Genomic DNA, 17065 nt, shown 5'->3' on the forward strand with positions numbered 1-17065 from the left:
GAGAGAACAAGGGCGAGGCGGAGGTGAAATTCTCGTGCTAATGGAGGTGGGACTTGTGGCGGCTCAGGGGCTCTTGGCTGGAGACGGCAGGCCCTTTGAGGTTAGACAGGATCAAAAGAGCAGAATAACAAAACAGAGAGACTTCACCCCAGCACGGCTCTCAGCACGCCTGCCCGCCGCTCCGCCCTTCAGGGCAGGGACTCAGCAGCGTGTAGGAGAGGGGTTTTACCCTAGCAGCCCGGCACAGATCCGTTCATGGCCTCTACTCGGCTTTTCATTCTTGTTAGTGTCTCTTTCTGTCTGGTTTCATCTCTTTTTGCTCTACAGTTCCTCTTTTCTTTGGTGTAATATTCAATTTCTTGCTTGTAGCTAGGCTAGCACGTGTAAGCCCCCGATATTGTCTAGACATAATTAAAACACTTAAGGGCCTTTTAAACAATTTAAGTGTATGGAAATTTGAAGGGGGATTTCACTAAACGGTCTTAATGCTGCCTTCACTTACTATCGGGTTTATCGTAAAATAGTGTTTTCTAGTCAAAAATTGGACCTGAACTCCCTCTCAAGTCGTATTTACCATTGGGAAACTTGGGCATGATTTGTGATACCCAAGTTAGGCATGCTGTCAACTTTAAACATGGTGGAGGGGAGAGCAATTGCTGCTGTGACTAGTAGCCTATTCTTATTAGTTTTTCCCACAATAGCTACATCACCTTGTATTGTTGTTAAAGTAGTGCAAATCATTTGAAGCATATTGTATATTTTATACACAGCGAAAATAGCCTATATTTGACCGAAATTCCAGAATAGATAGCACGGTGAATGTTTAAAATGGTCAATGAATGGGACTCTAAATAATAATTTTGGCTTTAATAAGATTTTTCCAATAAACAGGCAAGAATAAACCTGGAAGTTTTTTTTCTTTTTTTCTTTCTTTCTGAAAGTGATTCTATCTACATTGTTCCTCTGTGTTGTTATTGTTTTAGCTATGGACTAACTTATTTTCATAAAATTAAAACGATTATGATAATAAAAAAATATATATTTTTATATTTCTTGAATTAAACAGCTCTTAGTGTACTTTTTTGACAAAATTAAAACAATTTGAAACATTTTAAGAGTGGAAACTTGAGGGGTGAATTTAGGGTTGCCACCTTCAGTGTGGCAAAATAAGGGACACCCCCCCCCCCCCCAAATGCTCAACTTTGACAAAGTCATTTTTATTGTTATAATTGTGATTTCATAATATGTAGATATGAATCCAACTAAAAGCTATTGAAAATATGTATTTTAGTCAAATAGCAAATGGTGTAGCTCTGCAGCCATCTACTAAAGTGATAATTTCTTTACTTTTAAAACAGCATTTTCCAAAAGATGGGCAAAAATCTTACACTAAACCATGTCAAATTATCCATATCAATGAACGTTAGAAATGTGGGTCTTTTATAAAGTGAATTTAACTTCTTTTTTTTTACTGTTTTTGTTTAAAAAATATTTATTTATATAGCCTAAAGTAAAAAAAATATAATAAATCCTCCTAAAACTATAAATCCTAAAAAAAAAAACTATTATGTTTCAAAATGACATTTTGTTGAAACAACACAAGTGTGACTTTTTCCCCCCACACTAACATAAAAAACAGATATTATTCAAATTTATTTAATTGTTTTTGTAGATGTAGAAAGTGTTGTCTACCGTGCAAAGTCTCACATCATTTGGACAAATATAATGTTTTATTTATTTCAGCAAACGTCATTTGGGGTCGAAAAGACCCGAACAGCGCACGAGGGGTTAAAAAACGTGCAGGTTTACAGCGCATGTTCACGAGACTCAGTCGCTATAGAAATAAAGACGCTAAAATGCAATCACGCAATGAGCTTCTCTACTAAGAAATCGATTTCTTTATATTTGCTATTAGTACTATCCATACTGCAAAATCCTTATGTTTTTATTCAACTATATGTGGGCCTAATGTAAAATACGGGACAAATCGCGTCCCTTATTGATTTGATACGGGACGCATCATCTTACTTGTAAATACGGGACGATTCCGTATTTTAAGGGACGGGTGGCAACCCTAGGTGAATTCACTCTTGCTTGCTGGATGCTAACGCAAAAGTCTTATTCTCTAGCCATCCACAACCAAAGTATAATCGATCACTAAACCCAGTGAATGTCAGATCGTTATAAATATCTCCACTTTTAAACATTTAGTATAGGTTGATCTCCTCCACATTAACATTGAGTCATCGAACAAATGTGTTTGCGCTAATCATACCAAGGCTAACTTGAGTCCTAAACAATGTACTTTACTGTGTACTTACACTATATATTATGTACTGCCACCTTGTGTTTGAATTTGAGAAATTTTGTAGTTGAAGGAAATGTAGTTTCAAACGCACATGTGATGTTAGCTTTAGTATGTTTAGCTCTTTCCGCTACATATGGAAACTATTGCTGTTGAGTGTATAAAGTGCCTAACTTCACTTCTTCCTATAGCCTGTACAACCTTTTGCTGTTGTAAAACAACAGAGTAAATCTGACTCTTGTAGATTTGATTGGATTGTGACATTATTGGTTAATATTGTTTTGCCACCCATGCAGCCAATGCATTTTATAGCCAATACAAGATTTTGTTATTGAAGATTGTTTGTTTATTTTTTTTCTTTAGAATAATGTGCAGTGATAAATTGGGTCCAATACCACTAGGGTTGTTCATTATGTAAATATAATAATTTGACCATGTTGTTTTGGAATTCTTATATTTCAGACTTTTTGAGAGAGAAAAATGACAATGAGACTGTCCATAACAGATTCTTAGTCAATGTTTGACCTTGTTCCTCTTCTAAACAAGACATGAATCCATAACTAGGAGAAAACACAATCACTGGAGTACTAACTTGCATAAACACTTTGCATGATTTGTCTCTCAGTGGCAGACCTGCAAAACCTCCGTTGAGACATTGAGAATGCTAACAAAATAAAATCCATGTTTATTTGATGTAAGGTCTCACAAAATGCACAAAGTATATATAAAAAGTCCAAAATCAGACCTCTGTTTCCCCATCAGTGAAAATGTTTTTTTTTTTTTTTTTTTTTAAGCATTCATTTTCATATCGTCTCCTGTAAACAAATCAAAACCAGGTTTTGGCACACCACACACCGAGACCCCTGCTTTTTTTTTGCCTGCTTTTACAAGTACACACACAAGCAATTCTGTGATTCTCTAAGCAGCCCTGCCGATTACGTTGAGATAGCGGGATTGATTAGCTTGTCAGCTTTTCTGACAGAATCGAGCCCCTGTCTTGACTACGGCAAATTACTCTGACTTGATTAGGCCCACCTGCAGCTCCTTTTTTGGAAATCCTCAACATAGTGCCAGCGTCGTGCCTAGGTCGCATCACTCCAGCGTTTTTCACTTCTGACCTCAACTGAATGGTAATTCATTGCGCCAATCATCCAGCGCTGGCACAGTGTTGTTCCAGCGCTGGCTCAGTATTGGCTCTGGTAATTAAATGGGGCTTGTGTGCGTCCGCTGGGAAGAAGGGATCGGGGAAACGATGACCAGGTGGTGGCAGAATGCAGGACCTGTCAGACTAGCTGATGACCATTTTAATTCTGCTCTGCCTGGGGCTATAATTGATATTTAGCAGAAAGGTTAATTGTAGCAGTGATCTGTTTAAATTAGAGTAGAGATCTGGAGACTGGGGCCAAGACCCTGCAAGCCACTTGGGACACACACAAAAGAGTTGCTGCAGTAATACACACACATTCTCACATAACATACTTGCATACTGTATAAAACTGACATATACAGCATTATAGCTGTACTAACTTACATTTGTCCCTAGATCAGGTTTAGCTAACTCATGGAGACAAAGTATTGCTAAACAGTATATAGAACTAGACTTTAAACGTATATTTATGTACACATGCTTATATTTGTATTATTATAATTTTTTAATAATTTGTTACATTTGATATAGCACTTTTTCTGAGACCTCAAAGCACTTTACATAGAAGGGGGGGGGGGGGGGGGGGGGAATCTCCTCAACCACCACCAATGTGTAGTATCCACTTGGATGATGCGACGGCAGCCATATTGTGCCAGAACGCCCACCACACACCAGCTTACTGGTGGAGAGGAGACAGTGATGGAGCCAATCAGTATATGGGGATGATTAGGAGGCCATGATGGACAGAGGCCAAGGGGGGAATTTGGCCAGGATGACGGGGTTACAGTACACCCCTACTCTTTTTCGAAGGACATCCTGGGATTTTTAATGACCACAGAGAGTCAGGACCTCGGTTTAACGTCTCATCCGAAGGACGGCGCTCTTTGGCAGTATCGTGTCTCCATCACTACACTAGGGTTAATGTTCAATGTTCACATCTATGTTCAATATTAGATTTGTGCACTTGAATTCTATCATGTAAGCTAAACTAATGGAAATTATTTGTCCTAGCCTTTAGATCTATCTCTATAGACCTTATTTAGAACAGTGCCATGACAGGTATGAAAGCGAGGGTGTGAGGAATAGACTTAACTTGTTTTCAATGGCATCCGCTGTAAAAAGCTGTATTAAGCTCCTAGATCACTCATCATTTTCCATAGCTCATGATGTCTGGAATTTTTTGTCTACTGAAATTTCTTGGAAAGTTATATTTGCAGTGTTTCGTCAGCAGACCAATGAAGAGATGCATGTCTATCCATCAGAGCCTCACTTTCACTCCTTTTAAAAATAAATGATGGCACTGCTGTGGATAAGGTCTATTGCATCATTTCACATGTATCCTTATCTGCAGATGGCCATCTAAACCAGGGACAAGGTCAGTGAATGTCATTTTCAGGTGAGCTCTGGTCCTTTTGCATGCATTCAAATCAGTGGATCTTCAAACGCAGGTCAAACAGGGACTCTTAAGAGCGTTCCTTAGCTCTTCCATCAATCTCATCGCAGGAGCTCATAAAGCTGCCTACATTTCACTGTTTCAGCACAAAAACACCTCCTTCACCTGCCCTCCACTCAAATATTGGGTTTCCCTTGGGTTTTCACGGGCTAATGCTCTGAGTGCACCGGATAACAGCAGTAAGGCAACAATGCCCTGGTTCCAGACACAACTAGACACCTCTTGGGAAGAGGGCCTAACATTTCCAAAGCAAACAGACAAAAGAATCACCTTTCAGATTTGCCTATTTGACAGTCGATTAGAATATTGTTTCTCTTTGAAGTCTTTGTGTTGTCTCGTAGTGTCCAGCCCACCAACAACGACTTTGTTTCGCTAATAGAATATGGCTCTTCTTGAGGATAGAAGAGTGCATACTTTTACAGTGGTTTCTTGATCAGCTGTTTTCATAAGGGTTACAACAGCCAAATAAAGCTTTGTCCTAATTCTAAAGTGTCATTTTTCTTCTTTGCCCTCTCTAGTCTCTGAGTCTTCTGAGCCAGGCTGGGAGGAAAATGGAGGAGACGGAGGTGAAAACAGCACCCAGGAGCAGCTCTAAAGATCGACTCAGTGAGGTAAGCACAATGAAGTGTGTCATTATGACGTCGGTAAACATGACCACCAATAGGAGAGGTCCATGTGGCCTTTACCAGCCAAGTTCTTACAAGTGTGTAGAAAAGGTTTTCAAGCAAAATGCCTGTTGGATGCATAACAGGTGTGTGCGCACATACACTTCTCTGTCTTGCAGCCATTTGTCACTCGCAGCAAACGTACTGCTTTCCTTAAAGTTACGCGCTCTCCTGTATGTTATTTTCAAAACCAGCTGAAATGCAAGAGACATCTTATATGGGCTTAGACTCCACATAATCAGCTGCATTTTTAATCTAATTAAAATTCCATTTTAATAAAATTTTGTACATTTTATTCTCTGATATATATTTTTTTATATTTTCTTCTAAATTTAGGGGGGAAAAACGAAGTGCACATTTATTCATTTTAAAATTTTGAAAACAGGTTTTATGGTAAGGTATATGCATATGTACGGTTACACTCAAAGAAGAATAACTCTCGTTCATCTAATGGAGTGGTTAGTTTTTTTTTTTTGTGAGGAACTGGGATTCCCACAGTATTGAAAAATCTGGATACATCCTAATGTTAAAATTGTGATGATCAGATATCTTATATAAAACTATATTGCTTGTATAACGTTATACAAATGTAAAAAAAAAGATATGAAAAGACATTGAGTAAATGTTTCCTTTTAAATCCTTATCCAGTAAATCAAAGTCAGGGCACCTTCTAATATTGTTGTGGACTTTGGAGTCAAAAAGGTTGAGAACCACTGATCTAATTGTTCTTTTGGCAGGCGAGTCTAGTTTCAAAAGCAGTTAGCGTGTTGGTAACTCACGGTCAGCTAGGACCATTTCCTTCACCAGTGTCTTTGTAGAACAGAATCCCCAGTCTGGCTGGTGCCGTTTCTGAGTAATGCAGAGCAATATCGAAGAGGAAAAAATAGTGGTAGGGGTTTTGGTTGGTGCTTGAATGAAGAAATAATGTGATTGAGAGAGGGGTAATGAGAATTTGTGTCTAATTCCCCCGAGACTAGCTGAATACGCGTCCCTAACTCACGCCTGTCAAACGCGTGTCCGAAATCCCCTGTAAATTCGTTCGGATGGATCCGTAATACGGCGACGGCGAGGCAGCGCGCCTCAGCGAGCCGGGGATGAAGGGAGGAGAAGATGATGAAAAGAATAAAATGTTTTTAATGAAGAGATTAAATGTGATGCTTAGGTTGTTAAGGATTCGGAGGGGAAATTTCTGTCTTCGCTTTCCCCCTCCCACCCTTCATCGCCATCATTTATGAATTTGTGCAAAAGGCTGTTTTTCATGAAAAAGTCAGAGAGGGAGAGCGAGAAACGAGCTCGAGGCAGATAAAAGCGTGATCCAGGCTGACAGTTTTGACAGCAAAAAGCGACAGAACAACGGGCAGACAGAGAGAGGGAGGGAGGGCTGAAAGACTGCAGAAAATTGCAGACTGTAATGGCTGACAGTGCCAGATATGACATTTCCCTCTAATCTCCTGCCAAAGGAATGGTGCTAAAATGCAGAGCGCCATATCCATGTCATCTCTAGGCCTATCTGTCCATCTCGGAGCGAGGGAAAGACACAAGACGGCAAGAGATCTGCGGAGCCCGTTCGGTTGCGCCCGGACGCCACGCTAACGCTAGCTTTGTAAACAGGATCATCTTTCATCACTGTCACATTGTTAAATGGTGTAAAAAATCTTCCCTTGTGATTCGCCATACATGCTAATTTTCTTTGCATACCAAATGCGCTTTTCATACCCACTTCAAAGACGCTTAGGCGTGTGCGCCGCTAGCTAACGATCTCTGCGCTTCAGAGGCGGATAAAACTGGATTTCTTTTTTGTCGTTGGAGTGTCAGAAGGAAATGGAAACAAGCGAGGGGGATGGCGTTGTCTCAAAGAACCGGGGGCAGGCGCAGGGTGATTTAAAAAACAGCCAATGTGGGGGCTTGCCACTTTAGCGGTGCGTGCATTTGCTAAGATCCTATTTTAACGTAACGCATCCACATGCTTAGCATGGCTTTGGCTCTTGTGAAAACTTTACAGAAACAGTGTGTTAAGAATTAATGAGTATAGTCTGACAAGACTTTCTTTAATTTGACTTGTCTTAGGCTACATTCACATCACAGGTGAATATGGCTCAAATTCTTTCTTTTTGTGTGTGTGTGTGTGTTTGTGTGTGTGTGAAACTGATCTGGTTTTTGGATGTTAGTCTGTACAGCCAAAATACCGCTGAACAGTTCTGACATTTCAACTGACATTTTCAATTCTGATCTGAGCCACTATCAGATGTTAAACAAATCAGAGTCGTATCTGATGTTGTTTTAGTGTGACCTTGATTTAAATATATCTGACTGTTTACATTAATCACACTGAACATGTATGTATTGCATACTTAATTTACACCGTATAATGTTAATGTGTTCACAAAGAAAATTAAAAAAATGACAATAACTCACATTAGACTTCCGCATTGTTGTAAAAATTCCATTATAATCTATTATTACCAGTCTTTTTTAATTTTCATATTTTTATGATAATAAGCCATTTAATAGGCTCTGTTTTTGTTCACATTTTTATTTTTATTCACAAACTTACAGGACAAGCATATAGGCTAGATTATGCATTTATTTATTTATGAAGAGAACAAATTGAACAGAGACTGCATTACTTTTCAGGGTTCATCATGGATGACTGTCAAGTAAAACGCAATAAGCTTTGTTACTTTTGATTTGAAACGAAGTCTGAGCTTTCAAAGTCTGTCCATTTTATCACAAAATTCAAACCATAAACGTTTGGCGCTCTTCTCGCCACCAAGTGGACAGAGGTGATAATTACATCTACAAGGTACAATCATCCCCAGTGTAAACTGCCAAAATGACGGACGACTTTCAGATTTTTAACTTTAGTTTTTTTTCTTTCTTCGTACTGATGCATAATGGTTAAATTGATAATCCTAATTATTTTGCTCAAAATTATAATCATAACGATTATTGCCATTTTTGAGAAATGCATTTCATCAGAATTATTGCACTTTCAACTATAAACACAGAGAATGTCAACCCATACACATGGTTTCTTTTACTTCATCTAGTATCCTGATTTATTATAGGCTATTTATCATGTCGGCCTAGTGGTAAAACAAGAAACTTCTCTCAAAAATTAAAACAGTGAAATTCCTAGTAATCTATTAAATCCAAATTAATTTTAATGTTTTTCTATAAAAAAAAAAAACAGCAAAAAGGACTGTCATACAGAGCTGCATAAATGCAGTTATTCAGCAACCACAATCAATAGGTTATAGTCGAGATCCATGTTTGGATGTATTGCAGTTCATCACTGAGAAGGTTTGATCGCAGATTAGCAGCAAACCGCACAAGCTGAACACAGACCGACTGAATGACATTTTCATTTAAGCAGAAAATCTCAAATGGAGATCGCTAAACTACAGTTTGTCTGTGTTTTCAGATCATCTGCGCTTCAGCTGTGTAGAGAGAGTGCGTGCGCATGGTTGCCAGATTGCAAAGATTAAGTAAAACATTGGGGAGAAAACGTGTTCTTTTAACAGTAAAAGCTCTGATTGGGGGATTTGAATTGTTTAAATATGGCAACCACAAGCATGAATGCTCGTAGCGGCTTGTTAAAGTCGGCATGAAATCAAAATTGACCCTATTTACTTTGTTAGCGGATATTACTAGTCTTGTGGTGAACAATTAATCCGTGCAAGTTAATATACAGAAAAAAATAGTTTGCAATGGTTATCTTTAATCAAAGTCTGAAAAGTTACTTCCGGTCTGGAATGGTCATTTTTCTGATGACGTAGGTTTGACGGCTTGGGTTGAAAACGCTTAACCACTCCCCTCAAACTGTTACTCTGCTATGGGCGAGAGATGGAGAGGAGGAGCGCTATAGTAAAACCCTGCCCTCTGTTCAATATTCCGTTTCACTCGGAAATGCGTCACAACACCTGAAGTTGTTTGCAACTTCCGGTTCATGCGGACTTTAAAAACGGTGTACTTTTTTGTCGTCTCTTTTTAAAAAATATATATTGGGGGTGTAACGGAACATGTATTCATCCCGAAACGTCATGGTATGGACGTCACGGTTTCGGTGAATACAGTCATGTTACAGGTGATCCACACTCTAATCCAGAAGCGGCCACACAATAATGCAACGCTGTTTGCTAACCACCGAAGAGCAGAATAAGAACAGGGCATGTGTGAGTGACTTAAGCACTTGAAAACAAGTCCTCTAGATGTGCACATGCGTCGAATGCATCTTTCTGCGCTCACGGACAAAGGAGTATACTTTGAAAGGCTTGAGTAAAATTAAGTGTAGGAGGGTTGGGCTTAAGCTTTGAATGTTTAAATATATCTTAAGTGGAGTAAATTGTTACACTACTAAAGCACAACATGTTTATTAGTACTTCTAAAGCACATATTAATGCCTTATTCTGCCTTACTGTTGTCTACATCCCTTAATCCTACTCAATACCTAAAGTTAACAACCTTACTAACTAATAAGCAGTAATTAGGCGTTAATAGTGAGAATTGAACCCTAATCTAAAGTGTGACCATTTTTCCTGTTGTACCAAACTCGTATTGAACCGTGACCTTAAAGCTAGGGTTGGTAATCCTGTTCAGAAACATTTTTTTTTTATACTGGGTGAAATGGTCCTTCCATTCTGATAGTAGTCAATACATTATGTGTTCAGAAAAAGGAATGAAAAAAATCTGACCTCTGTAGCAGCTGTAGGACAGTAAAAACTCTGATCAATCACTGCCATTCGGTGCGAATGTAAAGAACCAATCAGATGCCTTCATGTCTCGTGCCCGAGCACCACTGCGTGCACAGCAGTGATGCGCGGGTCAATGTATAAACAACCCGCACCCGACCGATGTTTTCAACTAACCCGCCCGCAACTCGGACCGCAAAAAAAAAAAGAAAGAAAATATTGTACCCGACCCGCTTCCTGACCCGCGTTTTAAAAAGTAGCTATAGTAAATGCTCATCGCGTCATGGGCCATAGACGGAGGAACTAGGGGTGCGCATTTTTCAGAATGCTGTATGATAGCCTAGTGTTATGTAATAAAGGCTTGATTTATTCATTTATTTAATTTCATTTTCTTAACAATTAAGATGCTGCATGTGTTTATCCAGTCTAATCGAAGTGTGCGTCTCTCCCCTAACTTTCCCAACAAAAATCCCGCCCCCTCTCAGCAAATAGGCTACATAAAACTGACATTACTGAGCTATATGCGATCAAAAGTAGCCTATTAAAATGGCACAATGGCATTGCTCAGTTCAACGCGTTGGGAAATCAGGCATTTTGTCCCGCGTCAGCTTTTATTCAAAAGTTAATAACGCGCTCAACATTCAAAAGGAAAATAAGGATTTCCCACTTTCATCTGCAGACTGCTCGTGCGTCATCCTCGCGCATTCAGCCAATAAAGTGTAGACCTATGTATTTCATAGAACATTGTGTCTAGTACTATATAAATTACAAAGGTAAACGACCCGACCGACCGCGACCCGAATATCATTAAAATATTTTTGGATTACTCGTAATCGGAGCTCAGGCGGAGCTCAGAAGAGGTGCCACTTTCAAATCTGGCTAGCTCTCCAACATTACCTACTCTAGCTTTAAAACCGAGGTTCGTACCTTTTGTGTACCGTTACACCCCTATATACTCTATTATTCTTAATGGTTGCTAGGGCATTGCCAAGGATATATTATGGTCCCTAGATATAGCTTGGTTCTTTCTTTCAATATACACTACTGTTCAAAATTTTGGCCAGTAAGACGTTTTTTTTTTTTTTTTAAAGAAATTACCGGTAATACAGTTGTTTATCAAGGACACATTCAGTTGATAAAAATTTACAGTAAATACATTTTATAATGTTTCAAAGGATTTCTATTTCAAATAAATTCTGTTCTTTTGAACTTCTATTCATCAAATAATCCTTAAAAAAGAAAAATCTGTTTTAACGTTGATAACCATAAGAAATGTTTCTTGAGCAGCAAATGAAATTTTTTGAAGGATCATGTGACACTGAAGACTGAAGTAATGATGCTGAAAATTCAGCTATGCCATCACAAGAATAAATGACATTTTAAGTTTAAATTTGACTGTATTTACGATCACATGAAAGCAGATGTGGTGAGCCTGAGACATGTTTCAAAAGCACAATTTATTGAATTGTACTTTTGCCTCCTTGAAATCTCATTATCATTTGCATCAAATTAAATCTGCTATATCTAAACTGACTGTAGAGGCTTTTGTGTTTCCGAATAGCAAGGATGTTTTTGCGTTTGGGGTGGATCAGGCACGAAGGTAATGACACTGATAGTTTCGAACCCACCCACTATGTCACAGAAGCTGCCCACAGAGACCCGGCAACACCTACTGCATCTCAGCCGTCTGTTCGCTCACTGGCTTCACGCTCCGTTGCTTCCCGATTGGCTTCTTTTCATCCGCTGCCCTATCTTAACCAATAGCCTGGTCCGTAGCTAAACAATCCGCCTCCTCCCACTTGTCACCAAATCTGCTGGGGCCCAAGAAGTGTAGAGTGAGGCAAGAGGATGGGTGAAGGGGTTCGAGTTAGTGTGAAAATGGGCTTGGATTAAGAAGCTGGTTCACCCCCATTTCTTTTTAAAGAGGTTGTTTGGTTAACCCCAAAACAGCTGCCGTCCTGCTCACCCTACCGCCCCGTTTCTCCCTCTTTCACGTTTGCTTTTCTCTCATTCTCTCCCAGCCTGCATCTTAATCCTTTTTTGAAGTCCTAAGTGCTAGGCAAATCCATTGAGTGCTGCGTATAATGGTTTTTAAGGGAGCGTGTTTAGATGTGGCCCAGCCCCATGGCTTATGAACCGCGGATGGTGTAATGGATTTTTTCTCCTCTCTCTCTGCAGCACTAAATCCAATGTATTGTTCCTCATTATCATTTAAATAAGTCTCCCTTTCAACTCTGAATGTGGCAATGTGAATGAACCGGGGCATTGTAAGGCTAACTCTACAAATTTTTGGCCTCCCGGTGAGCCTCACTCGCTCTTCTTCGTACGTTACGCCTCCTCGCTTTTCTGTGAGAGAAAAAGAGAGAGGTTCTGGAAAAGTATTTGGATCCTGCAGTGCCGCCTTTCCGGGTTTTCTCAAGACCACTTCTCTAATTGCCACAGTGGGAGTTTGTGCTGAGTGTGAGAGAGAACAGAGGAACTGATGAGGGTTAAACCCCTGTAGCAGGTGTGTGTGTGTGTGACTGAATCCTGCGCAAGGACAAAATTGGTCTTGCGGAAAAGTCACCCCCTGAGACAGAAGCAGAAATTGCCAATCGCACAGAGGAAAGAGGCAAAAGAGGGGGGAAATGATAGGAGGTAGAGCAGGAGAGATTTGGAGATTGGTATTCAGGCCTAGTCTGTGGTGCTGGGATGTGGACGGTGCCTTCTAGTCTTACTGGAGAAGTCTGGAGCAGGCTGCATTTCTCTCATTTGCGCTAGTGTGAGTTCTGCATCATGTGTCTACTTGTTGATCAAGGGCTGAGTTGTCTCTGGAATGGATTACTTTGGTTTTTAAGCGGTTGTTCATTTTCTTTCAGCTAAGGTTGGGAAGTGACCTGGTTATTCAATAATGTATCAATAAGCTTCATTATGATGATATTGTGATATTGGGAAGTTCAGTGTATTGCATTCTATTTGAGATATTGTGATCTTTTACTTGTTTCTCATTTGTCTAAATTATTGAAGTCTGTAAGCATCATATGTACATCCTTTATAATTTCAACTTTTTTTTCTTGCACACACTTGCTAGTCCCCCCATCAAAAATATTAAAGTAAAAAGTGTAAACACAGATTATAGTAATGTTAATAGCATTTTGGGGTAAAATATTGCAGTACTTTGAAATATAATTTCCCCCACAAACCCTTAATTTGACCTATAAGTCGTAATCTTTCCTTTTATTGTGACATCTGAGAGAAACGGTTAATTGAAGAAAAAAATATATTGGACAGTGACTTGGTTCAATCTTGGATGGAGGGAGAACCCACCACACACCAGCTTACTGGTGGAGAGGAGACAGTGATGGAGCCAATCAGTATATGGGGATGATTAGGAGGCCATGATTGACAGAGGCCAAGGGGCAATTTTGGCCAGGATGCCGGGGTTACACCCCTGTTCTTTTTTCGAAGAACATCCTGGGATTTTTAATGACCACAGAGAGTCAGGACCTCGGTTTAACGTCTCATCCGAAGGACGGCGCTCTTTGGCAGTATAGTGTCCCCGTTACTATACTGGGGTGTTAGGACCCACACAGACCACAGGGTGAGTGCCCCCTGCTGGCCTCTCTAATACCTCTACCAGCAGCAACCTGGATTTCCCAGGAGTCTCCCATCCAGGTACTAACCAGGCTCAACCCTGCTTAGCTTCAGTGGGCAACCGGTCTTGGGCTACAGGGTGATATGGCTGCTGGCTGCTTTTCTGGCTGCTATATGTTTTTCTTCCCAAGCAACCTTGTAAAGATAGCTGTGGGTTAGCGTAAGGCAGTTGTCTGTGGTTAGCCTAGCTGTCTGGCTTGAATGCACAGTGATGGTAGAGCAATATTTGAAAGTCAGCAACTGCCATAAACTAAGAATGTCACCCTTTACCTGCAATGTAATCTGCAACCTTTGAGATTCTGATCTCTTAAACTATACTGATGTTAACTATATATAGTTTTCAGGACATTCATGCTGTGTTCAAGAGGTTTGTATGTTGTTTAGATTGTTGAATTATTTCCTCTTAAACTTCCTTCAGCACTCCATGTAACTTCTAGTTGTTGATGACTCACTCAGACAGCCCTGAACTGTTTGAAAGGCCCCTATATGAATCTGAATCTGACAAGGAATAAAATGCTTTCGTTCCCCCTCATTTACTATAAACAGACAAGGCCTGATGCAACAGCATGGAAAATGGATGCAAATGCTGGGTGTCTTGGGTCTGATCTGAAATGTCATTTCCTTTATGATGACAATCTATGACACATTTCTCGAAAATGATGTAACCTGGTGTGCAAGAATCATCTGACTGCTCTTTATTGCTGAATGTTTACTTGAATGCAGAGTACACAACTGAACGACTTAAATGTTGAAAAATGATTTTTGTTAAATCTTATTAGGCTATTATTGCTCAAGTGTTAGGGGTTTGTTCAGGTATTAAGTATCACATTAAACTGCTTGTGCTACATGAAAGGTGATGAAATCATGTGACTTTTTTCTGAAGAGAAGTGTTCCATTATGCCATTACCTGGTAAAGAAGTCTATTTAGGTGGGTCCAAGCCATCTACAGACCAGATTAATAAGCAACCACCTAGAACACCCTAGTAACCAACTTTATAACCCTAGCAATATTCTTGCGACTAGCTATATCACCCCAAGCAAACACATAGAAACATCCTAGCAACCAGAATACCTTAGCGATCACATGGCAAGCCACTGAAAACCTTAGTAACTGCGTAAAAAAAAAATTGTCCGAAATTTTTTTAAATCTTTGCCATTTTGTCAATCTTTTCTTTCGCAGGAGAAGACCCAGGTGTTTTTTTAGATAAACTGCTAAAAGCTCATTCTGCTAAAATAATCCCAAGGTCTTGCTGAAAAGAAAAAGCCTTGGGAGACCAGACGGCTAATTTGTCCAGGGCTGTATTGTGCTCGAGTCATATGAGTCATGTGTTCTAGCAGATCTTGAAGAGAGAAAGAGAGAGAGGGAGAGGGGGAGGAATAAGGAGTGTCATTAGGCGAACGAGAGAAACGAAGGGTGGGAAAAAGGTTAATGTGAATATTGATATTAAAGTGCTAGAACTTTATCATGTCTCTGTCATCTCATAGTATCCCTCAAAGGTCAACGTTGTTCTCTCTTTCTTTGTCTCTCTCTCTCTCTCTCTCTCTCTCTTTCTCTCCCCCAGAGCTCCACTCACTCTCTGTCAGGACGAGGGTACTCGGTAAGTGACATTTTCACGCTCTGCGGCTTTACGGCAGAATTACAGTATCCTCTCCTCCCGTTTATGGCCCCGGCAGCGGATATTTTAATTATGTTAAACAGAGAAATGGTGAAATCATGATATTAGGGACATCACTCTTGGGTGACTGACTGATTAAATGGTAAAAGGTGTCCCGTTGCACCTTGGGTAAATGAGCCTTTCTTTAAATTTATGGCTATTTTATTTTCAGTGCTTGGGTAGTTTAAAGTGTCACTGACGATGTCTTCTTCTACAGTCGGCTGTGGTCATTGGTTAAAGCTTGCCTGAAAGCCATTGATAGAATTTGATGAGGTTTTATTTGGTCTCCATTGAGACATGAGTACATGAACTCGTATGCTTCTGGTTAGACAAGTGTTGTCGCAAGGGGCATTAATGCTGATATTCTGTCCTATAGAGTTGGTTCAGGTTAACTCATTTTAAGGCAGAGCAACCCCTTGATAAGATTCTTGCTCAGCATATTTGTTAAACTGTCAACATATTTACAGCTAGCTACCTGGCTTTTGTAGATAGTTTGCCCCCATGAATACTTAGGTTTGCTACCACCAGTAACATTAAATCATGTACAACCATACTTGCAATGCATTGAATCGCAGACTTGTGAGAGCAGGGGTTTTCAAACTGAGGCCTGCAAACTGGTGCTAAGGGGTCCACAGAAATTCTTAAATCACAATGATTTTTGTATTCACATTTGGTAATAGTAATATTTAATACAAATATTGAGATTAATCGTTCATTATTATTTTATTCTTGCATATATGTACTCATTGTAGATGTTTTTTTTATTAGAGATGCACTGATATATCGGCCAATAATCTATCATAAAGTCTTTTATTTTTACTATCGGCCAATTAAGCTTTTATCAATCAAAAGGGGGCGGAAAAATGTGTTTAGACTGCAACTTATACTGTGTTTGAAGAAAATCTTATATAAGATTATATTTCTATACTTGAATAAATTTGTCATAAAGGCAAGTGTTTATGAAAACTACCTTATGTGCAACCGAATTGCATACTTTCATTTTACATTTTACATTTATTCATTTAGCAGACGCTTTTATCCAAAGCGACTTACAAATGAGAAACAATAGAAGCAATTAAACTAGCAGTAGACCAACAGTATGTAAGTGCTATAACCCTTCACAGTACAATCCAACGTACAGTATTTTTTTTTTTTTTTTTTTAGAATAGAGAAGAGAGTGTTAGTATTACTGGATTAAGTGCTGCCGAAAAAGATACGTCTTCAGCAATTTCTTAAAAATGGGTACGGACTCAGCGGCTCTGGCTGAGTTAGGCAGATCATTCCACCAGTAGGGAATTCATTTCAGTTTTTATTTGAGAGTAATTATTATATCCTAAAATTAAATACCAGTTGAATATAATAGCTCTGTTGATAATTTTAACCTCTAATATTATAGTAATGTACCAAATGAGAGGGTATCCTGTAGTTTGCAGAATTATTTGGGAGAGAATTTTTTTTTTTTCCCTTAAGAAAATCAAACTATTTGCATCGGCAGATATCATTGTGAGCAATTCGC

At 39.4% G+C, this 17065-nt stretch overlaps 1 protein-coding gene across 22 annotated transcripts in view; it reads left to right on the top strand.

Annotated features, from left to right (window-relative positions):
• The window catches only part of fbrsl1 (fibrosin-like 1), a 297792-nt gene that overhangs the window by 99010 nt on the left and 181717 nt on the right, over positions 1-17065 (top strand). For 18 of the 22 annotated variants that reach the window (XM_079607982.1, XM_079607980.1, XM_079607981.1 and 15 more), the window contains 2 exons: positions 5424-5516; positions 15457-15492. In XM_079607982.1, coding sequence (XP_079464108.1) covers positions 5424-5516; positions 15457-15492 — 129 coding nt within the window. The remainder of the gene's footprint in view (positions 1-5423; positions 5517-15456; positions 15493-17065) is intronic. The other 4 variants (XM_079607991.1, XM_079607990.1, XM_079607975.1 and 1 more) reach the window with 1 other exon arrangement.

Source organism: Phoxinus phoxinus (genome assembly GCF_949152265.1).
Source record: "Phoxinus phoxinus genome assembly, chromosome: 3".
Taxonomy (NCBI): domain Eukaryota; kingdom Metazoa; phylum Chordata; class Actinopteri; order Cypriniformes; family Leuciscidae; genus Phoxinus; species Phoxinus phoxinus.